We start from the raw sequence: 24,297 nt of genomic DNA, 5'->3' as shown, positions 1-24,297 counted from the left end.
CTATTTTTAATCTTTCCCCAAACAGTTGGCAGTTTAAGTTAACAAGCTCAGATTTTCCACATAAAGCACCATCACGAGTTTCCTGCATCAGACAATCCTCACATTACTCCTCCCAGTCGTTTCCCATCACAGGCAATCTCAGATCTGATGTTTAGAGTTCAGGTTTAATCTGCTTTATATGGTGGCTTTGCTGTCTCCTTCATACATTGGCAATGAAATTGCTACAGTAATTACCACAGTGAAAGCATTTTTTGAATTTCAAGAAACAGTGGGAACATACATTTTTCCAAATTGTTCTTTTACAGAAAATATGAACATTATCAACATCAACATGGAAAAATAATAATCAGGTTTGCTAAATCCTGGCAATATCAGGAGCAACTCTAACTACTGTTACTACATGCATTAAATATTTTTATATTTATGCAAAGGAAGCTATGCATCCTTTCCCCTCAGAACCCAGTTATCTAAGATGTTTTACAGCAGCACAGGCTGCTAACCCTGGGCACCCCATCAGATGCACTGGCTCCAGGTTTGGTTCCCAGTCCCCATCCAGCAGCTTTTAACACAGGTCTCTCAGAGTGCCAGACTGAATATTCAGCACATAACTCAACCCACCTTGTGGACATGCTGGGAAGTGTAACCCAGAATCATTCAGGGTTTGCTCTGAGTCATTTTAACAGAGCAGAAATCCAGGCTGTCATTAAAACCAAGCTCATCTGACTGAAAAATGACTGAAACTCACTAATTTTCTAGCAGATTAAATTCTTTCTTCCATTTAACCACCACAAGTACTTTCAGTTGGCACTGCAGGTGGACAGACCCTATATTAGCAGATATAGATATTCAGGCAATTTCATCCAGCACTCTGTTGAAATTAACTTAATTAACCAGGGCTACCTAATTATACCAGCTATACAACCCTAAGTAAACTTTAATCTAAATAACAATAATAATAATCCAAAAGTCCAGGCTTACATTCAGAAGCTCCAAGTTTCATACCTGGGGTACACTTGCTCTAGCCATTTGCTGATGGTCAGCAGGATCTTCATTTCATTGGTAAGGGTTTGGTCAGTGTTCAGGCACTGCAGCAGGTAGACATAGAGGGTCAAGTAACTTCCTAAAGACAAGCACTCCTGCAAGAATTCTTCCATGGTTAGCTCAGGAACTTGGAGGGAAGCAAGGATAGGGCCCCAGCCTAACTCCTGGTGGTGAGGGGAATCTTTGAAGAAAGAAGAAGGAGAGAACAAGAAAGCATGTGAGAAAGCACCACTTGATAAAACCTAAAAAACAGGACTACTAGTTAAGAGAATCTCGGCTGGTTAAGCTGTTTTTCAGGTAATCAGCATGTCATGCAACTCTGATGGAGAGAACAGAAAATTCCACTGTCACAGGGCACCTCCTTGAGGTCAAGGTGAGCTATTTTCCCAGCATTCAGCCAGGACTAAAATTTGAACATTTCAGCAATGGAATTAGAAGTATTTCCCTCAGGTGTACTGAAATCTTCCATACAGTAAAAGAAATAAAAATGTAGTTCCACAAGGATTACATAAACAGAAAGAAGAAGAAAAAATAAATAAAATCATGCATGCCACACTTTCAGAGTTTTACCAAACCAGAGTGTTTTGGTTTTTTTTCTTAAATTAGCTTACAGAACACTAGAGAAGGGAAAACGGAGAAGGAAAAATGCCTTCAGTTCTCTTGGGGGGATTTTTAATAAAACCACTTTAGCTGGAAAAATGGCAACACTACACAGAGCAAATCAGTTTTCACAGAGATGTTAAGAAAACACACAATTAGGGCAGCTGCAAGACCCAAAACACAGTCACAGAATCCCAGAAAGATCTGGGTTGGAAGAGACATAGAAGACCATCTTATACCATCCCCTGCATGGGTAGGGACACCATCCCAGGTTGCTACAAGCTCCATCCAACCTGGCCTTGGACACTTCCAGGGATGGAGAAGCCACAGCTGCTCTGGGCATCCTGTGCCAGGCCCTGCCCGCTCTGAAAACAAAGAATTTCTCTCTGATACCCCATCTACCCTTGACCCTTGTGACAGTGTGAAGCCACTTCCCTGAGGCAGAGAGGATGGAACAAGGTGATCTTTAATGACCCCTCCAAGCCAAACCAGTCCATAATTCCAGACAATTTGTGCTCAGTGGCATCCCATGTCAGATTATGCCCTTTTCTGACCCAGAGATGGGGCAACTGAGAGGCATTTTAAAAACTTTTATTCAATTTTCAGTCTCATGAGAAGGGTGAGACAATACAGATATTATAATTCATCACAATCATAATGAATTTATCACAATTATAATGAATATTATAATTCACCACATTATAATGCCATCACAATCAGAGGCCAGCTATTTCCTAACTACAACACACTATAACCATTTCTTGGCCTCTCAGTTTTTGCCACACCATGCTGTGAATATCTTTAAGCCAATACCTAAAATTACCCCTCATGGGTCCTACTACAATGCATCTTTCATAGTTCTATTTCTCCAAAGTGGCTAGTCTTATTTGCAAGGCCATCCTTTGAAACTTTTTCCAGCTCTGTTTCTCTCTCAACAATGTCTGTCCTATTCCATGGCATTTCTAAGTCAGCATTTCATATCTCAAAGTCTGCACGGAGGTGCACACTGTGTGAGCAGTCTGTCAGGCTTTGAGAATCATCTACAAATCCATCTCCCACAGTCCCAGAGTGCCCAGAGGCTGTGGGACAGAGGCAGGCTCCTACCGTGGCTGAAGTAGGAGGTGATGCAGGCCTCGGTGGTCTCGGCCATGTGGCGCACGGAGGCCAGGCTGTGGCAGGCAGCCGTGAGGAGAGGCATGGCCAGCAGCCCCCGCACTCGGCTGTCGATCCAGCGGCGCAGGCTGCCCCGCAGGCACTCGGCCGTGCTGATGCTGGAGTTGTTCAACATCATCAGCGTCTCCGTGAACAGGCTGCTGAGGGCCAGGTGGCGCGTCTGCAGGTCCATGTCTGCCAGGCAGAAACCACAGAGCCCTTTCAGTGTCGCACACTGGAACCCAGATTCAGCTTCACCACTGGGAAAAGCCTCTTCCTGGTTACACACCCATGGGCAGGAAGAGACACGACCCCTCACAACCATTTCTGTGGAGTACAGGATTTCATCTGAACTCACAGATTGACAGAGGAACCTCAAGATGCTACTAGTACTAAAAATGAGACCTAGATGATCTCACCACACAATCCTGGATGTCTGGACGTGTTATACCACTATGGTACACCAGTATACCTCTTCTACTTCAACACTGTCAAGTTTTCCTGGTTTTACAATTTTGAACCATTTCTGAGTCACAGAATCATAGAATATTCAGGGTTGGAAGGGACCTTAAATATTATCTAGGTTCCAACCCCACTGCCATAGGCAGGGACACTTCCACTACATCAGGTTGCCTTACCCAGAGTGGCCTGGAGCACTGCCACAGGGTTGAGGCATTCCCAATTTCCCTGGGCAACCTGTGCCAGTTTATCACCACTCTCACAGTAAGACTTTCTTCCCAATACCTAACATAATCTTCCCAATTTCAGTTTGTACCCATTGCTCCCAATCCCTCAGGACGAGGAGAATGGATTTGTGCCCTTCTTCCCTAGAAAAAAGAGATAAATGAGAAGTAAAATAAAAATTAGAAAAAATCCCGAACACCAGATGACAAAGAAATGAATCACTCAAGCTCCTGTATGTCAGCCAGTTTCGCTCACAAATTTAACCCCAAATTTTATTCATAAATTTAACAAATTTATGTTTTTAATGTTGGTTCTGTCACTCTTGACAGCTCTGTAGGGCAAGATTCCTATTTTTGCTTTGTGCTAACATACCACCTATGTACACATCACCAAAGCACCATGCCCTGATGCCCATAAGGGAGACGTGACAGTAATGCAATTAATTAAACCATCACAGAAGTTCATCAATCCACTCAGTGGAATAAAGGATTTTGATAGCTTTAAAGTAACTAGCCATTTTATCAACACAAACCTGGGGGATTGAAGATGACTACATCATCTAGCAACTTGGCCATTTCTTGTTCCAAAACTGCAAGGGTTATCTTTCCACTTTGTTCTAAGGTGCTGAGGAACTGAACCACCTGGCGAATGTACACTCGGCACTTCAGTGTTGCATCCTGTCAAACAAAATTAAAAATAATTAGGGACAAAAAAAAAAAGAGAAAAATCACACCTAGAACTCTTTCCATATTATGTTATATACACAAGCAGAACTACACAAAAGCAAAGAACAGCAAGAAGATGCATCAAAACTAGTTCAACTCACAAGGTGGATGTGACTATCTGAAGATGCCCCAAAGCCTGCTGAGACTTTCAGGAGCTTCACAATCAGTTCAGCTCCAGCATCCTTTGCAAGGATAACAGAGGGAGGGTAGTGACTGTTGCAGTAGCTGATGATGCTTTCATAGGATGAAATGCCCACAAGCTGCCAAGGAAGGGAGCTGGTCTGTCCAAGAAGATTTATGAGTGGAGATTCCTGCAGATTTAAAGACATCAGTTTAAGCTGCACTTTCTTTGCAGTTTTCAATTCATACTCACGGTACTCAATATTGGAAGGAAGCTGTGGCTTCAGAGAATTTGAAGGAGATGGAGCTGAAAACCCACAGAAACAGATGACCTTAGGGAGTCTGTCTGAAAAGCAATTCCTCATTCAAGCAGTAAGCTAACACAAGTACTTCATCTCCAGCACTTGCAGAACTGTATTCAGACTGTTGCAGCAGCTCTAACAAAAGTCTGTGAAAAATGTTACGATTTGACATGTAAACATGCAATGACAGCTAGAAATATATGGAGACCCTTCAAGTTAAAGTTGCTTCAGTACATGTTTAAAAGAGGCATTAAAATATTTTTTTTTGAAAATACATTAATGCAAGTTCACAGGAGAAACTGTGTCCCTCATTTTCCATTTACTGAACCATCCACCAGCCTGGGGACTCCTCGTGATGTTATTCTCATAAATACCACCCTGAACAGCACAACAGCCCCCCAGCTCACATAGGCAATGCAAGGTCAGCAGATGTAAATTCTCTCTGCCTATGACCAGCTCCCCTCTATTCTTAAACCACTGCAGTGAAAAAGAACCCCCTGGACACAGAGAAACACCAACTGGTATGGAGCTTTGTTAGAAGTTTAGACTGATTATCAGGGAAAGGTTCTTCCCCCAGAGGGTGCTGGTGCTGCCCAGGCTCCCCAGGGAATGGGCATGGCCCGAGGCTGCCAGAGCTCCAGGAGCCTTTGGACAACACTGCCAGGGATGCCCAGGGTGGGATTGTTGGGGTGTCTGTGCAGGGCCAGGGGTTGGACTGGATGATTACTTCCAGCTAAGGATAGTCTGTATCCTATTCTATGTTTCTACAGGTTTTAGAATGAACAAATACTGGAATTGTGGGGACAATCCAGAACCAACCCAAATTACACAATTTCTACAGGAATGTGACACTGGTACAAGTATTCCTCAGGTTACTCATGCCCTGGAACACAGGGTTGAGAAAGTTTGAGATTTAGATCAAGGTGTCACCAGAGTGCTCTGGGAGGCAAAACCTCCTGACAGTGGGTCAGTTTAACACACTGCTGAAGGGAAGGAGGGAATTCCTGAGGGTGACTCACACCATGTGCAAACAGCTATCTTCTGAAGCTTGAGAAGCTTCTGATAAGCAAACACATTCAGGTCAAAGCACATAATGCTGGTAATTTTCCTAAACTGAAATACAATGATGGTCAAAGGCTGCTGGTGACGTCTTAGTGCAGCATCTTGTAATGCCTCGGAGGAAATAGAAAGCAGAGGATTCTGCAAGTGGAAGAAAGCTGACAGATGTGAAATAGGACTTTTTAAGATGATCAAGACCCTCTGAAGAGTCCTCCAGAAGCAATGAACTGGATTTAGTCAAACAACTCGTGTCCTTTCTAGTAAAGGATTATTTTTCTTTTAAGAGATGGGTGTGAACCATCACAAAAATTACCTCTTCGCCTATAAGCTGCTCCTCCTTTGCCAGCAGGACCATCATATACAGCAAACAGACAATCATGCTGTGAGTCTGAGGGTGAGGGTTGGGATTCCAGGCATCAGAGAGGACACTGACCCAGTTTACTTCACATAAAACATAACCCAAGAACAAGAAACAACTCTTGGGGCTGCCTCTTTCGATCTAGGAAGGAGAAAGGGAAAAAGACATGTGCATAAAATTATGTAAGACATAAGTACTTTTATACTTTTCAGTTCCTTAGCCAACTGTAAATCTACAGCAACACTTCAGGTCAGCAGAGGAGCAGACATTTTCTCCATCATTTCCTTCTCCCTCTTGCAACTTTACCTTCTCTCAGACGACTTGGAAGGGAGAACAACATGGCAACAGCAAAATATATTAAACCTAACTAAAAACATTAAATACATATGCAGTAAATGAGACATTCCAGCAGACCAACAAAGAGGGAGCTCTACAGCTCCCCACAACTTTTTCTAAGACTCAAAAGCACTCCTTCACAAAAATCCATCACAAATTGAGCAGCCGTGAATGCTAAAAACAAACTTTAAAAGCCTACTTGCTAATAGAACTGTCTCCTGCTCTCCAGCTATTTTCAAGGGCAGCACTGACTATGAACTTAATTCAACAGATGCCACGAACTCACTTTAAAGAACTCTTCCATTAGCATCTGGTCTGGATGCATTTCCTTCCATGGAAGCCTTCTGAACTCAGTGTGGAAAGCATAGAGAATAAACTCTGGCATTTTGGGGGCTGTGCAACACTCACAGTAATGCATTAGGTGTAACCAGAGAGCCCCATGGTGGCTTGGCAACAGCTTTTCTAGAATCAAAGAAAGTGGCTGAATTAGCAACAGAAAAAAAATTCAGATAAAACTTGATTGCAGAAGAAAGTCTATTTTTGAAGATTAAAAACTTTTAAGTTACACTAAAATACACTCAAAGAAAAAAATGCACACTGAACTTCAGTATCTTTTTCCTCCAAATCAAGAAGTGGGGAGGCTTAGAATTTCATGCTCACCTTTGAAGCTCTCGTGCAAAAGCTTGATGCAATCTGCAAACAGACAGACCACGGTGGAGGCTACAGGAGTGTCACTCTCCAGCCAAGGGTAGCAGGGCTGGCTACTGAAAAGAAGCACAACATAAATTTCAGTGTTCAGCTACCTGAGCATAAAATTTGCAATTTAAATACTCTGAAGCAGTAAAGGATAGGTATCAGCAGTCCTCTCACTTTCAGCTTTTTGGGACTCTTCTCTTCTTCCTTAGAAGAGCTGCATAGTTCACTATCCTACTGAAGATCCACTGAGTAAGCAGAAATCACTTGATATTTCATAAAAGAGTTGCAACAACAGAGTTTCTCAATAACATTGTTCACCAGCTGCAAACAACCTTCTAATTTTAATGCTGAAGGCTGCACTCACAACTGCAAAAGCTTTAAATTTTGAAAGAAAGCAAAATTTGAATGTATAGTAGCATAAGTAACTTTTCATGTGAAGACAGAGGTACACAGGGCAATAGATCATCACAGTATTCATTTAGCCTAAAATTTCTTTATATATACCACTGGCATTTGGGGTTGTATTTGTTTGGCTTTTTTGTTTTCTTTTTAACAGGTATTATATTATGGAAGCTAAAAACCAGGAATCCAAAATTCAAGTTTCAGTGTTTTTTAAACTGAGTGAAACCCTTCAAATAATCAAACTTTGCTCATATTATTACAAGATCTTTCTCATATCTAAAATAATTATTCTATCTAAACCTTGGAAAAATTGATGTAGGTCATGAATTAGTTCTGTAATTATTAAGGAAATGACAAAGTGAGAGCTACTTAAATGGAAGGCAAGACAGTTACAAATTATTAAAAACCAGGTAATAATGAAAGCCAATCTTATAGGACTAAAGTCTCTACTTTAGCAAAAATTCATTTAATTTTAAAATGCAATATATACCTTGCATCTTCTTTCTCCAGGACCAGTATCCATGGTTTAAAGAGTCCAGCAATGATTGAGTACAAGGATTGCAATGCTAAAAGGAAACAAAACAAAGTTGCTTTTTTCCATCAAATCAAAAACATTGACCATATTACACTTTTCTAAATGTGCATATAATATCCGTTTCTCATTCTAACATTCACAAAATTATAGACTAAAGACTGGAAAAGACCTCTAAGATCATTGAGTCCAACCATGCAATCAGTCCTTTCTGGTCAAATAAAAATTTAAAATACAAGATGCTTAATAATAGCTTATTTTAACAATAGGGCTGTTTTAACAACCATCATAAGCATTTTGCATTGTTAAGATGTTTTATTAATACACTTTTAATAACACACCAGAGATTGTAGGGGGCAATAACAATTCATGCTTTAAACCTGCACATATTAAAATGTGTTAATTAATATTTAAATTAAAATTAGTTTAAAAAGAGTAAAAGCTGACTTCTTCCAGATTTAAATCATGCATGATGAAATTCAGTAGTGTTTCCTTCCAAACCTCTGCTCAGTGCAAAAGACTCTATTTTTCTAAAGAAAGTACAATTGCCTCATAAAATAATTCTGAAGCAAGCACAAATATTAAAAAGCTTCCTCTCAGATTATAAAGCATAAAGTCCTACATGGCCAGGAAGTAGCAGCAACATTTCCCATCTGTACTTTAATATTATCATTATTGCACAAATGCAAAGTAAGAAGATTTTGCTGTATATTTAAATGGCCCTTAACAGAGGAATAGGAGAAATCAACTGTCTGTTCTTAAGTAATTTTATTTTAAGACACATTACCTGCTAAAATTCTGCTACTGCCAACAGGCTCTTGGGCTAAATTAGCAACTTCAGTGTCAATGAGTCGTTTAATGAGATACTCCAGGAATTTGTTCACTTCAGCCACGTAAGGAGTCCATTTTGAAAACAGGCCAAAAGTCCTGAAGTCCACCGAGGCCAGTCGGAGTTTGCAGAAGGATGTAGAAAGCCACTCTATTGTCTCTCTGACCTATAAAAAGAAGGAAGCTATGAATCAGCTGCAGAAAGGCTGCACAACAGTGTTGTCTGTCACTGGAGGGCATCTCTATCACCTGAAAAACATAAATCAACCCAAGAGGCACCCACCTGTTCTGTGGAGAGCAGAGTTTTTGCAGCATCCCTCACCACAGGACCTTCAGCAGAATCACTTTTCTTGAAACTGCCCTGCTCAGTCACTGCTGAATCACAGCCCAAAGCCTGAAGTGATGCCTTCCAACAGTCAGGGCTTAGAAGCTGCTCTGATGAGCCTTAGGAAAAAGAAGGGAATGCATTTGTGAAAACCAAAGATGTTAGTCCCTTTATCCAAACAAGCCAAAAAGGTTGAAATTAGAGCTCCCTGCTACATGAAAAATTAGATGAAGTAGGAGTTTGAAAGCCACAAGTTTAAGGGTGAAAGATTATCTCTAGTTTGCAAATGTAATCAACTTAACATTTCCTTTTGGTATCTACATATTTCTCTTCTTAGACAGCTTCCCAGGCACAATGTACACCCCTGGCTGCAAACACCCACTAAGAGACAGCTGCTTCCTCAGCAGGTATGGTTTGATAAAGAGAAGCACTTTTGTTCTCAATTTGAGGGGCACGTCAGAATATGGGTGGCATCAAATGTAAACCAGGACATTTTCAGCAGATTTCAGCATCAGTTACACATCTTCATAATTCCAGCTCTCCACCTGATATTGAAGGGTAATCAAAAACAAGGGTTCTGCATTACAGACCATGGAATAACCATGGATATTAACTATCATTAATAGTTGCCTCCATTAACAGAAGACTCTACTCCATCCTTCTCCTGTTACATGGGCTGAAAATCTGTTGCCACTGATGTGTGCACCTTGACCCACAGAAGAAATACAGTATGTCTAAAAAAACCACATTACATAGCAAGGCACACAAAAATGCCCTAGGTAGAAAACTAAGGAGGTGTAAATCATTCTGCAGTTTAACTCTACTGCACAGGGTTCATATTTTTAAGCCAGAAAGGTTCTGCACAAAGGCTTAGGATGCACCTCAGATACTCACTTTGCACAAACAACCTTAAGAAATCACTGTAGTGATCAGGGAACTGATACAGGAGAAGGTTAGTCCAATGCTTGCAGAAGATATTAAATGGCATTAAAATATCTTCTTCAGGTTCCAGGCCACATGCATTGAGAGCCAAGTGAATGGACTCCAGGAGCTGGGTACGCTCCGAGAGAGGCGGCTTGGCCACGCTCAACCACTGCGTCAGGTCGAACTACAACAGAGCACAGGGAGCATTTGTGAGCAGGAGATTCAATAGACACACCACCTTTGGGAGGAGGGAGAAGTCACCAGGGAAGTTAAAACATGGTATTTTTATGTATCTAAGAAAAACTGCATGAATTTGCATCCTGTTAGCCCGACCTCCAAACCTCACTCTCCAAAAGCTATGATTTAGCATACTGCAAAAGCCTCTAGAAAAGCCCTAGGCCAAGGGGCTCAGATTCATAAAGATGTGTCTGAGTTTCCACACAAGCATTAAACTGGACAGATGCCCACTGTCCATACATTTTCAGAAAGAGGAGCAAAGCTTTTGTAGCCCTTGAGCACCTGCTTGGACCTTGGTTAGCAGGGCCAATACTGCCACCATGGACAGCTCAGAGTCCTGCCCAGGACACACTGCCTGCTGCTCCCAGCTGCCTCCCTGTAACTGAAGAGGAGAATCAGAGCAGTATCAAAGGCCAAGTCACACTAATTTCTCCACTGGCAGTATCATGAGTGACAGGATATGTGCAAATCACATCTTGCTATTACCTTACTCTGTTTTCAGACAGGCAGGAAGGACACGAGTGCCAAACAGAGCTGGAAAACACAGACGCTGTCCCAAATTTTGTTTTGATTGTTAGATACCTGGCATTCACTGGCTATTGTAATGAATTCCTTTGCAGAGATACCAGCCAGAAGAAGTCATGAAGAGATGGTTTTAATTTCAGCAGTGAACCCAAGGAAGCATAAACTGATACCATCTGGGCTAGAAAAGGCTACATAAGCTATTTCCTTTTGACTCCCACCCCTCTTGAGCTTAAATGTAACACTTACCATTCAATATGACCAACACAGCTCTACAGAACCTGTCGATGCTATTTCAAAGCACCAGATTTGCACCTCTTTCCTCTTTAGCTCAAGGACATGGCCTTTAGGCAAAGAACACCCACAGACCAGACTTCACCTTTGTCAGCAGCATGAAGACAACATCGCTGTTATCCTCACTCAGAAAGGCCACGACTTTTTCATATAAAGTCACAAATTCACTGGGAGAGGCTACAGGAGTGAAGTAAGGAGAAAGGAGAGTACAGAGCCTCCGATTCTGCAGGATGGTCTGGAGCAGGCGCTTGCACTCTGATTTGGTCCCACTGATGAACACCTGAGAAAAGTGGGAATGGTAGGAAAAATAACAGCCAAATATCAGTCAGCTAGAAAATACACCTCTTAAGCTTGTTGTTGAGACACTCACAGTTTTGGTCCTTTTATAAAAAGGGAAGTTTTTCTCAAAAACAAGAGACTGAGATTGTAAGACTAACATCAACTAAATGCTGTTATTCCACAAGATATAACACAAAACAAACATGTCTTCCTAGCTCACTTTAGACCAGCATTTGTGATAACACATGTTGACTAAAATACCCAGAAATACCATTTTTTCTGATAGAATAGCATAAGAAAATGAATCCTGATTTCACCATCCCTGCTTGATAATAGGAAAAATTAACAGAATCACAACTGTGAAGAAGTTCTCAGTACTTCCACAGTTAGAGGTGCTCAAGGACAGCTGCACACTGGAATAAGCTATATTTAAGATAAAAGTAAGTATCTGGACCCAAAGCAGAGGCTAATGATTTTTCACAGAGCAGAAACAGAGCAAACATTACCAGCACCACCAAGCACTTGTCTTCTCTACCAGCAAACCTCTGATATAACTCACTAGACAGAGAACCCTGCAAGGCTGTAGAAGAAAGGTGTCTAAATACAGAGGTTGACAAGATGTGCATCAACCAGAAAGCAACAGGTAAAAGCAAAGTCGATGCTGAAACACACTTCTTACTATGAACTGAAAGTATCCAAACCTTAGTTACCTGCCCAGAACTCCAGCATTTAACTAATAAAATGACTATTTATTAACACTAAGCAGAGCACCTCAGAGCAAGATTTTATTTTGCTTAAATAAAAGCTTCACCTCTCCTAAAGACTGTGCACATTACACCATTAGCTGAAAACAAAACAGGATAGAAGCTCAGAAATTAACTTTAAGGCTTCTTAACATGTCTATGACCTCCATCCCCCCATTAACAGCAGTGAAATTGGCAAGAATAAGCACCAAAAATCAAACTTTAAAAATCTAGAAAATATTTTCATATTCAAGAAATAAACTCACTTGGCCAAGAATCTCAATGCAGGATGTGAAGAACTGTCTTGTGGGAGGATTACGTTGGGTTTCATCACACACGTATTCCACCAATGTAAAAAACAAACCAATTCCAACTTTCTTGATTGCAGGCATAGGCTGCACCTTGTAGATATTTATCAGGGCCCTAAAAAAATTAAGTTAACAAGACAAATTAAATTTACATATGGAAAATAACCTGTGACAATAAATAAAGGTTTCTTGCCAATATATAGCCTTGAGATAAGTATTTGTGATACTCCCTGAGCATCCCTCCTTTTCATATCCAGACTGAAAAGACACAGATTTAGCTCATGCAATTTTGCTGCCAGAAATGGATACTTCCAAACCATAGAAAGTCTCCATAATCAGAGTCAGAAAGTGAACACGAAAGATTTCCAAAGCATAGTTCCAATGGATTATTTCTCCCTTTAATCATGTATTCCTCATATTCTGACAGCATCTCAACTGCCTTTGTTTTGCAAGAAAAACTACCCCATTTTATTTCACAAGCTCAACAATAAAAAGAATTAAAACAGAATCAATCTTTTCTTGTGCACTGCCAAGTAAATGTTTCATTGAGACCAAACCCCTGTCTTCACTAAATCTGAATTGAAACAGGTGAATAAGATGCAATTCCACAGACATAAATCCCAAGAACTAGCTCATCCACAGAATTTTTCAGATTAGTGATCAAGAATGAACAAGTAGAAGTAGAACACAAATCCTTTTACTTGTACAATCATTACACTCTATAGTAAACCAGTTACACTAAGAGAATCCCAGCAGAAATCTGGAAGATTGAGGATAAAGTTGCTAAAGTGGACCTCTGGGATGAACTGTAGAAGTGAGGAAGAGGGCCTTGGATGACCCATTTCATTCATACCCACCACCCAAAAAGTGGTATTATCTAGCCAGCTTTCACTGCACCATTTTGTTTCACCTAATGAAAAACTATTTCAAATTTTAGCACTCTATTAAAGATTTATGTCCTGCACTATAATGAAAAAAAACCATATGATGAGAGTCATATTCACATAATGTAATTTATCCTGTGGCTGAGACAGCTGTGGTACAAGTTTGCCACTTCCTGAAGTTTAGCACAGCATCCTTGTCATCACTCAGTGTCCTTTCAAAGGATTAGGAGGGCTATTATAATGCACAGAACAATAAAAAGAAGTAGAAAACAATAAACAGAAGTACAACAAAATACTGTGTGACCTGCTGAGTCTGAGTGACCCCTCTGATAATAAGAATGACTGTGTCACAAACACACAGGTCTCAGGATTCCAGCTCTGTTGCTGGCCCAAGTTGATGAGCATGAGGAATAACACCCAAACAGGTTCCCCATTTTAACTCTAACACACCAAAATGGAAGTACAAACACCACTACCCAGAGCAGCATCTGAACAACCTACGTTATGAAATTCTCCACGTGTACAGCTGCTTCCACAACACCCAGGGAAGGTGGCTTCATGGCTTCTGCCTGCAGCTGTCTCACTTCTTTACGCAAAGCATGAAGCTGCTGGCCCACAGCTTCATTTTTGTGCTTCCCTTCAAACTAAATGACAAAAAGACACACATTCATTGCAAAATTAACATGGTTTTGCTGGAAGTCTTCCATGTTGCAGCTATTTCCAAAAACGAAGCAAAGTCCAGTCAGAGAACTCTGAATTTGGATGGCTTTCCCCCGAATTTGGATGGCTTTCCCCCTGAGAGCTTTCATCAGATTTAGTACATCGTGCCCAAGCACACATCCTTGGTCATATTCCTAATTAATTATCACACACACTAATAGAATTCATGTCTTTTATCTAAGGCTTTTAATCCACAGGGACTGAAACTTAGAGGGGATCAAAAAATTAATTTACTAAGCAACATGGGAGTATTTCCATAAACATTTTCATTCTTCTATTTCTATCAGCAAGCAAATTCCCACATCCATACACTGGGAAGCAGTTTAGAATGGATGCCACGAGCAAAACAAATTATGCAATAACTAATTTTTCAGCTGTTGATCTGCCTCTCCTTTTGAGCATTACACAAGTTGTTTCAGATCACTAGTATGTGAGTAGACCTATTCAGTCAAATGCTACCATTTTTATAATAATCCAGCCATTTCACACTCATCCTCTATGTTCACCAGCCCCAAAACAGAGGTGGTGCTGTGCCTCTGACCTGGATGGTGAGCTGAGCTGCTCCCTGGCAGCCTTTATTTGAAGTTCCCCGGCACTCCAGGCGGAGGGTGATCTGCTCCTCCCTGTTGACATACAGCTTGGGCACCGTGTCCAGGATCTCACTGTTCAGAGCAACATGCTGAGACTCCCAGAGAGCTGCAGTTCTGAAAGGCATTTATTAATAAAATTACCAAAATCTTTCCTGAAGACAGCAATGCTGAGAATTTATAAGGGAGCAGACTTCAATTTAATGTGCTGTACAAAGACTCATGACACTTTCTGGGAAAACATAAAAGGTTATTAAAAGAATTGAGCTAAAACTTCAAAGTAATAGCACTTCAAAGTAAAAAAAGAAAAAAAAAACAAAAAAAACCCCAGATTCATAGATTCCTAAGAACAAAACTACTCAAGTATGTGTGAGTTCTTCTGAATTACTTGATAGGACAACCTGGAAGGAAACTGAACAGAATAATCTCTACAGGAAATGCAATTTTCCACCAAACCAAAATAAAAACAAAACAAAACATATCAGAAAACAGAAAAAAAGAGAACCCACCTAAATTTGATAGTGGAATTGTTTAGACACAGCCTCTCATGGGTGTAGGAGCTTTTGTTATGGTTCAAAATATTGTCATTAAATTACTATACTAGGTAAGAACAGCTACAGATTGACCAGTTGTGACTGAAAACAATTCAGCTGGATTATCTGAGTTGGAATATTAAAACAGAAAGTCTCTTTCATTCACAAAGCTAGCAGAACCAGAAATCAGATTTCTCTCCTGGGTGCTTCACATTGCAACTACTACTACCTTAGTGCAAAAGGATTAAATAACTCATTGTGAACAAATCTAGCCTAAAAGGAGGCTTTAGATCAGGCAATATGCCAAATGAGAAAGTAAATTAGATGCCATCTGATGTAATCTCAGTCATTAGGTAAGATTTGTGCACTCTTATGTCAGTTGAAGAAGTAGAATAATAACCTGATAGATCAGAAGAAAGAGGAAACAAATGGGACAAGAAGCAGGCAATCTTGTGCTAACCCCACAAATGAGGCTGCTGTGAAGGGTGTGTTTAGGAAGGAATTGTTCCCTGTGAGGTTGGGCAGGCCCTGGCACAGGTTTCCCAGAGCAGCTGTGGCTGTCCCTGGATCCCTGGCAGTGTTCAAGGCCAGGCTGGACAGGGCTTGGAGCAGCCTGGGACAGTGGAAGGTGTCCCTGGCGATGGCAGGGGTTAGATGGGGTGAGCTTTAAGGTGCCTCCCAACCCAGGCCATTCTGTGACTCCATGACAATTTTAAGGCACTGCTGGACCCACTGGAGAGACACAAGGAGCACAGACATGACTCACTTGGCGTGCTGCTGCAAGATGTTCAGGTCCCTGCGTATGAGTTGGATCGCGTCTTTCTGGCTCACCAGAGTGGCAGAGGAAATCACTGGCACAGGAGCTTTCATCGTCTGCAGAGGCAGAGGGGGCTTGGGAGTATCAAGCTTCTTCAAATTATTCATGATCCTCACTTTGGCTACAAAAAATTTTTTTTTTTAAAAAAGCAGGTTTGGTCAATAAGAAAAGTTTAGGAGAAACTGAACAAAAATTTTCATTTTTTTGCATGAAGCATTTTTAACTGCAGGCAAATATTTCTCAGGTTTCCCCCTTTAAAGAAAAATCACTCAACTAAGATTCTTATTTTTGTCAAACTACATTTCACTCAGCTAATTTTCATAACCAGCTCTTCCATCACACATAGATTAGAATCAAAAGACCCACTGATTTGTTTTCCCCAAACATTCCTATCTTCCAGTTTTCCTGTCACTCATCTGACACTCATTTTACTCATCTGACACACACACACAGACAAAATTCTATGCAAAATTCATCTTCCTTTCCCTAAACTGATCCTCACCAGTAGTCTTGTCAGTGTCCATTCCTTCTCAGAGCACAGCCTCTCTCTGGGTCAGCCCTCACCTGCTGCTGATTTCAATTCAGTTTCTTTGTCCAAACAGTTATGAAACTATTCCAGTTCCCTTCTATTCCCTCACTCCTTCTTCTTCTTCTTCTTTGGATCAGCCCCAATCTCTCCCCAATCAAACCCAATCTCTCAATGTCCTTAATGTACCAGCTATGACTACCACACCTTCTGTGCTAGAACAACCCTTTCACTATGCCAAAATTCCAGGGGAAACACACAGGGAAAAACAACACAAAAAACAAACAAACTAACTAGCTAAACTAAAGTAAAAAAAGCCCCAGAGACAATATGTTTTCAATTACAGCTGGTTTTACCTTTGCTTTCACCTGTCTCTCTCTAAATTTTGGGAAAATGCCTGGAGCACGCTCTGTATAGAGGAAATTTTGGGGAGCTCACCCACGATGCTCTAGTTCTGCTCCGTGGCATGGCAAACTTGAAGCCAAAAAGTATCAATGTCAGCCTCTCACATGAAAATCTTAGTGAGAAACCATGGCAACTCCATGGAAAATATTGTACCCACAGAAAACAAACCATATTAGTATCTTTATTGACAGGCATCATCAAGCTCCTGAACAAATCAGGGCTTTGACATCCCAGTAATTCTTCAAGGTGCGGTTTCCTTAACAGTATTTTTATCTCTTACCTGACAAAGGATTGGTGAAATCTGTTTCCCCTGCAGAAGCACAGGTTGGATGTGATTCAAGCTGAGCCTGCATCCAAAGGTTCAGAGCTTCCTGAAACTCATGGTGAATGAGTTCCACATTGACATACTCCATCCACAGATCCTGGGGCACAAAATAATGAAATTATCATCCCCATTTTGGTCCATGTGCTGTCTACTCATTCTAGTAGCTGGGGAACTAAAGCAAGATTATAAAACACATAACCTGCAGTTTTAAGTCAGGAAATTTATTATTAAGGGCAAAAAAACTAAACTGAAGAAAAACACTGAACTATTTTTATTACCTATATAGATATCTACTGAAAAGCATTTGTGACACTTAGAGATGAAACCTGACACATGGTATAACTTCTAACACATAACAGACAAAGAGAAAGACAGATTATTAAAATTCTGCTCCTAAAAAGGGAATACAAGAGACCAAGACAGTCTAAAACATCATGCCATGATGAACTGCAGCCAGATTAAAGTAGGCTGCATTTCCAGTCGTCATATATACTGGAGGATTGAAAAAGCAAGTATAAGGAAATGCCCTTCCAAAATAAAGTCTTGAGGCTTGAAGAACAGAATAATAGAAGAATAATTGAAGAATAGAATAACACACACTCACTAACTTATACTTGTACCTGACATTTTACAGACTAGCAACACAAGCAGGTTTTGGCTTCCAGTCTTTTGTTATTTAAAGCTGCAACTTAAATAATCCTCTAATACTAACTTAGAACATTAAAAGAATTACAGAGCAGTACAGAAAAAGGATTGTGTTGCAAGAAATGACAGATATGCAAGGAATCTACATTTGAGTCTTCCTTCAAACATAGAGGAAGGCAGTATGGGATAGCACAGGATTTTAGGGAAAAGCTTAGAGCCATGAAGGCATCATACATGCTGTATGTGTATTAAAGACCAGTAACACAACTCTCTCACTGATTTCAAAGACTCATTTTAGCAAGTGGACTTTAGATTTCAGATTTTCAGTGTTATTAGCAACGTACCTGTTGATTCTGCATGACTTTAGCAAGTCTATGTGCATCATACTGCTTTGGTAAAGAGGGAATGTATGTATCTCCTTTCTGGAAACTCTCTTCTTCCAACCACAAAATTAAAACATTACAAAGCCTGAGGGGAAAAAAAAAGAAAATAAGAAAAAAAAAATCAGTGTGAATTTGATTGTTTGGAAGTTAGAATTAGTGCAACAAATAATGCTACAAGGTGGCATGGTTAAAAAAAGATATTTCAGATGCATTTTCACTCAATTTCTGCCAAGTTAAAGACCCACAGTGGAAAGGAGGTACTTAGAAAAATATGAAGGACAGCAACAAAGAGTAAGAGGATAAATTCTGAAAAGGAAAATATTTATGCAAACTAGCATAAGACCCAGGACTGGAATAGTCTCTTATGTCAGAAAGTATCACCACAATCCCATGCAGAAGACCAACAGAATAAACAGAGTACACGTCAGCATGTTCAGCTTCTAACCCCACAACCTCTCTGCAGTGCCTGCTCCAAAAAGTCATGCCTGAGTTAAGTCACATCTTTTAATTTCTTTTCAGAGTTTCATTCATGACTAGTTCATTCTCACTTCCTTCTTTCTTAAATCTTTAACATAAATACACCTTTTTTTTCAGCTGACACCATTCCCCCAACCGCTGCCATTTTCACAGTCACACGATCCAAGCCTTCCTGACAAGGAAGCACTAGAATGGCATTAAATCCTCACACTGTGGTATTAAATATCACTAGAAAACTCCTGCTTCCTTCATCAGTGTCACCGGTGAAAAAATGGAAGTACACCAACTCCAAGAATCAGCCCCTATAAACCCTACCAATAATTTCCCTCCTGTCTAGGAAACTAGACAGGTCATTAAACTTCCTGAGTACAAGATTTATTTGGGCATAGAGTACTCTGGTTTTCTGCTGGAGCAGGAAACTTATTTGAAATCAAAGACTGAAAATATTAATCAAGTTCACCCTGTGACCATCTCTGGATAATTTTTCACAGACAATCAAGTGGGATTTATGATCTCCCTCGTTTGTTTGTACAGTACCTACTGACTGCTGAGGGGAGCACTGAGCAGGAGCTCAGATTCCACACGTCTAAGGCCCGTGAACAAGGGACTCTTTTCAGGCATTTCAAATAATCCTTTCAACTATGTCCTAGCAATATTCACATACTTCCTCAGATTTAGTGTACATGAGGTATAGATATCTCTTAGGAGCTGCTATCCCTCGCAGAAGCGGGCATTCACCAGCTGAATAGCAGTGAGTGACTGTGTCTCCCTCCTCAGCCTACTCCAAGACAAAAAGCAAGTCCTGTGGCGAGGTTTTGGTAAGCAGATTTACCATTTTTCAGGTGTTACCAAACAAACTTGCCAGAGCTTACTTTTAGGTTTGCTAACCAAGCAAACTGCTTGAACCATGTGCTGAAGACAACAGTAAATTATCTGATGAAGTAATCTAACTCAGACATAAATTCAGGCTCTGGGCTGTGACAAACATATACAACTAGCCTTCTACATTTATAGCTAGTGATGTACATATGAGTACAGATATGCCTAAATAATAAATATTTTGCCAGCATGGGGCTACCATTCATTAAAAAGCAAAGCTCTTTCCCTAAAGGGAGTGACAAACCTATCAACAATGTTTTATTTTTAGTAGTAAAACCATCCACCTCTCAAACTAAACAAGTTATGCAAAGAGAGGGATGGATTTGAGCCCAACTATACACTTGGGGACATGGGTTAGTGGTGGTCTTGACAGTTCTGGGTTAAGTGCTGGACTTGATGATCTTAAAAGGCCTTCTCAAATCTGAATGTCTATGATTTTATGCTTTTAGTATGTGCCTGCAGTACATCTAAGGTCACATCCCTTCATTCTTCACACAGCCACGACTGTGCTGTAGCAGTTACTCAGGCAGTTACATTGATTAGGGTGGAACTGGGCAGGCTTTTATTTTTTTTTTACCTGACAAGTTCCTTATGCAGCTCAGGTGAAGTCAGGTAATCAGGTGAGCAGCTGGCCTTCTCTGGTGACCTGTCACTGCCCTCAGGACTCTCCACTCTCAGTGCTTTACTGGCAGCGTGGTGGAAGTCTGCCACCTCTGTCAGCCGCTGCTTCATCTCATTTAGCAAGTTAACATGAGCTGCACTCTGAAAAAAGCGTCTTCCAATACAGCCATCTACAGGTAATCTAAAAATGAACAAAAAAGCGTAACTAAGTCTTTTTGCAAATGTCAAATCAGCATCTCTGCAGACAAATTGGCTCACCAGAGAACCTGCTGGTACCCACTGCTTATGGGAGCAGTCAGTGTAATGCACTGACTCTCACTGGCTGTGCACTTAATTAGTCCTTGATAATCTGCTGGAGCAGGTCAGACTCACCCATACTGTGGTCCTGGTCGGTGAAGGTACAGGAGGAAGAATTTCTGCCAGACCAGTGGCATGAGAGGGTGATCTGCAGGGGTAGCAAGGGCCTGGTGAGCCCAGCGGTAAATCATGAGCCTCTGGAGGGAAGGGACGATGGGCAGCTTCAGCTGGGTCTGGGCTTTCTGCAGAAACAACATTTCCAGACAGTGTGGTGCTGTAACAGGCTGTCACAGGTTAACTGAGCAGATTAACACAGTGTGAACACTTGGTAATTACAGAGGAGAAAACTCTGGAAGCAGTCACACATCTGTTACAGGCCTTGAAGGATGAGCTGCCCATCTCACAGTTCTGCTGGAGAGCAGACCTACATCTCTGATGCTTACAAACCCCCAGCGTGATGGCTCTGACACAAGGCAAACATATGGGCCCTGGTGTTAATTACAGTTAATTACTGTTCTTCCTCACAGAAAGAGATGTCCCTGGTTTAGATCTCCAGTATGCTACTTCCTCCAGCTTCTTCCAGATCACATTCAATACAGCTCTAGTGAAAATTCAAAATGCACAGCACAACTAATGTGATGAAGGAACACAAAAGCAAAAGCAGAACAAAAACAAAGCAAACTATGAGTAGCAGCACCCCATCTTAGCAACACCACAGACCCACTAAATCATTAAACAGTCCCACTCCAAGCTCCCCTGGACTGTGCCTGAAGCAGGGGAATGGGAGGCTTTTCTGAGTTCCCAAGACTGGGAGCAATCCCTGGCACTTCCTCATCCCTACCACCAAACCTCTTTTCCAGACACTACCCACACTCTTTTTGTTTTCCAGCTAAATCAAGACATGCAAGCCAAAGAACAAATGCTCTCCAGACCAGCTCCAAGAATGCAACACATGTACTTGACATGGCCAAACAAACCTATTTTCACAGAGCCACCTCCTTCACTGAAACACACTGAAACAGCTGAGACAGAGGATGGGCCAAAAGTTACACTTTGAGAATGGACAGCTTTGGTTTCCACTTGCTTCCCCTCCAGAATTTCTAACTGAATTTGGGCAAAGAAGCTGGAAAAGGCTGTAATGTAGCCCGAAGTACAGGTGATTAAGTGCCTTGTTAAAGGAGAGACCTAAATAATTTTGAAAGACTTGGAAAATAATTCAGGAAACAGAGAAATGTAAAGGCCAGTCTTCTGCACAATTTAGGTCATCTGAGAAATCATCTGTTTGAAATACAGACACATTTTCCCACCTGAAAAATAAGAACTCCCTATATCAGGGGTATAGAATAGATCCACTGAAGGTTGTGAGGCACTTAGATGATCCAGAAAATTATACAAAAGCACAAATTAGCTTTCTGTAAATATTGATATAATCAGGTATTTCCATTGTAGATTTAAATGTAAAAGAACTCAAATACACTCAAAAGTCAATGAAAATTTCCCTGCAGTATATTTGCTCCTGCACAGCTAAGTAAAGTGTTATTTATACATTTAACCTAGTAAGAAAGTAGTACATAAAAGAAAAACTAAATTATACACGGGAACACTTTTCTCCAGCAGTTCTCTCTAATTTTAATGACAAGAGATGACAGTTCTCTCACCTTCAAAGCTTGATCAGGAGTTAAAGCATTGATAACCAGCTCCCCCTCCACAACTCTGCGAAGCTGTGAATCTTCTTCAAATATTGATTCCATATTTAACACTGTCCATGCAAACCAGACCTGGACAACACAGAAATGAGAAAAATATTGATAACAAAATGGCAGGGGCAGGATCAGGAAGCTTGATGATTTCTTAAGAGGAGTAAGTGTTTGAGGGATTCTCATTGCAGAGTTGCAAAAAGCACTACCACATCTCAACAACAAAATCTCTTTATCCTTAAATTCAAACTTCCCCTTTGTACAATTTTGGGAAAGAATGGGAAAAGCAGACACAAAATCACAAAATCTGACAAAATCACCCAGACAGCTCTAGAGGAAACAACCTTCTCAAACTCAGTAAAAGAAGATCTCCCCTCTTCCACCTGCACTACACATCTCTCTCTGGGATACTGCAAGGTTTTTCTTTCCTTTTTGCTTGAATAAGGAACTCACTTAAGCAGAGAGAAAGCAACTCGAATTCAAAATATTTATCAGATAAATATTTTTATCTGAATATTTTTATCTAAATATTTTGATCTGAAAGAAAAGTCAGGCTTTACAGATTTTGTCCTGTTTAAGAGATCAAGAACAATAGTAGATTGGAAGAAAATTTAACTAATAAATCCTATTATATGAATTCTTGGATGCAGAATAGAAAAACTCTCCCGGTGCAAAACATCCATGTTCCTTTCAGTGCGATAAACCCCCAGCACTCTCTTAGGCTAAACTGGGATTTTATCACAAGAAAAGTCTAGGACAGGAAGAAAAACTGGCCAAGAGAGAAAACTGGGAAAAAAAAGAAAAAATCAACCCAAAAACCCACCCCACAACAAACCCTAGACCAGTATGCTGCTTTTCCCATCACAAAACACCCTCATGGCACTCACCTGAGAGGAGTTGGCATTGCCCTCCACAAAGGATGGTGTGATATTGCCTGCCACGATCCAGCTGACCAGTGAAGACAGCATACCCTTGTCACAGTGATAGCCCAAAGCATTCTGCACAGAAACATAAAACATTTGGGGTTTTTTCATGACCAGGTGATTTAGAAGCTACAGGTGGATCACTCAATTTTTATCCAGGTTCCTTTCCACCTCCTGTTGCTACTTTCCAACATCAGCTCAGCCAGGAACCACTGAAATGCCTGCTTGGACTTTCTATTTCAGTGAAAAAATCCTGTTGAAGTAACTGTGTCTGGCTTTTTCAGGAGAGGGAGCTCCATTTTTGTCCTAAACACACCATCAAAGATTTGAAACACAAAGAAGACAAACAACAACAGAACTCACATGAATGAAAACTGTGTTCCAAACTGGTTTTAGTAGTAGTTATTATCATTATTATTAAAATATCAGACATTTCATTAGTCTTGACCCACTCAGAAAAAAAATTTCTTGACTAACTCAGAAAAAAATCAGGTAACTTCATCATCACTCATCATCATGACTGGCTGTCCAGAGAAGCTGTGGCTGCCTCATCCCTGTAAGTGCTGAAGAACAGTTTGGACAGGGCTTGGAGTGAACTGGGATAGTGGAAGGTGTCCCTGGAGAGTGGAACTGGATGTGCTGTAAAGGTCCCTCCCAACCCAAACCACCTTAGGACTTCACAGTCGTTCTTGTGGCACTTCAGGAAAATTCATTCCCATCAAAATCCAACTGTGCAACACATGAGCTGACCATTTACCCAAGAGCCACACCAAAACACCACAGCTATTTATTTACCTTGTGCTGCTGGTAAAGCAGCTTTTGCACACAGTCCTCTTGGCTGTACTGAAAAGCAGCTTTGCACAAGTCATCCAGCAGGCAGAGCGTGGCCCGGTCCCTGTGCCACAGCTGCTGGCTGGTGAGGACCTGCACCCAGAACTCCAGGACTGCAGCTGGCCCCACTCCATTTGGATGGTCACTCAGGAAAATGTGAGTCTGACAAATTAAAGGGTGAAACTGGTCAACAGATTGCAGCTTTGAGTAAAGCTTTAGAATTTATTGGAGGACTGTTTGACTTGCTTGAGGCTGAGGGCTATCCTTAAATTAAATAATT

The 24,297-nt window shown here is 40.9% G+C and overlaps 1 protein-coding gene across 2 annotated transcripts in view; it reads right to left on the bottom strand.

Annotated features, from left to right (window-relative positions):
• EPG5 (ectopic P-granules autophagy protein 5 homolog) overlaps positions 1–24,297 on the bottom strand; it is a 54,795-nt gene that overhangs the window by 4,949 nt on the left and 25,549 nt on the right. The window contains exons 19-41 of one of the 2 annotated variants that reach the window (XM_038124328.1): positions 23,982–24,179; positions 23,151–23,261; positions 22,225–22,344; positions 20,642–20,808; positions 20,226–20,450; positions 18,254–18,377; positions 17,220–17,361; positions 15,958–16,129; positions 14,613–14,775; positions 13,853–13,995; positions 12,426–12,582; positions 11,223–11,417; positions 10,055–10,268; positions 9,119–9,279; positions 8,795–9,002; positions 7,966–8,041; positions 7,038–7,141; positions 6,664–6,839; positions 5,997–6,182; positions 4,304–4,513; positions 4,010–4,154; positions 2,746–2,988; positions 1,003–1,222 (exon numbers count right to left, since the gene is read on the bottom strand). In XM_038124328.1, the coding sequence (XP_037980256.1) occupies positions 1,003–1,222; positions 2,746–2,988; positions 4,010–4,154; positions 4,304–4,513; positions 5,997–6,182; positions 6,664–6,839; positions 7,038–7,141; positions 7,966–8,041; positions 8,795–9,002; positions 9,119–9,279; positions 10,055–10,268; positions 11,223–11,417; positions 12,426–12,582; positions 13,853–13,995; positions 14,613–14,775; positions 15,958–16,129; positions 17,220–17,361; positions 18,254–18,377; positions 20,226–20,450; positions 20,642–20,808; positions 22,225–22,344; positions 23,151–23,261; positions 23,982–24,179 (3,860 nt within the window). The remainder of the gene's footprint in view (positions 1–1,002; positions 1,223–2,745; positions 2,989–4,009; positions 4,155–4,303; positions 4,514–5,996; positions 6,183–6,663; positions 6,840–7,037; positions 7,142–7,965; positions 8,042–8,794; positions 9,003–9,118; positions 9,280–10,054; positions 10,269–11,222; positions 11,418–12,425; positions 12,583–13,852; positions 13,996–14,612; positions 14,776–15,957; positions 16,130–17,219; positions 17,362–18,253; positions 18,378–20,225; positions 20,451–20,641; positions 20,809–22,224; positions 22,345–23,150; positions 23,262–23,981; positions 24,180–24,297) is intronic. The other variant, XM_038124329.1, reaches the window with a different exon arrangement.

This window comes from Motacilla alba, chromosome Z (assembly GCF_015832195.1).
Source record: "Motacilla alba alba isolate MOTALB_02 chromosome Z, Motacilla_alba_V1.0_pri, whole genome shotgun sequence".
Lineage (NCBI taxonomy): Eukaryota > Metazoa > Chordata > Aves > Passeriformes > Motacillidae > Motacilla > Motacilla alba.
This window is presented reverse-complemented; position numbering and strand designations above follow the sequence as displayed.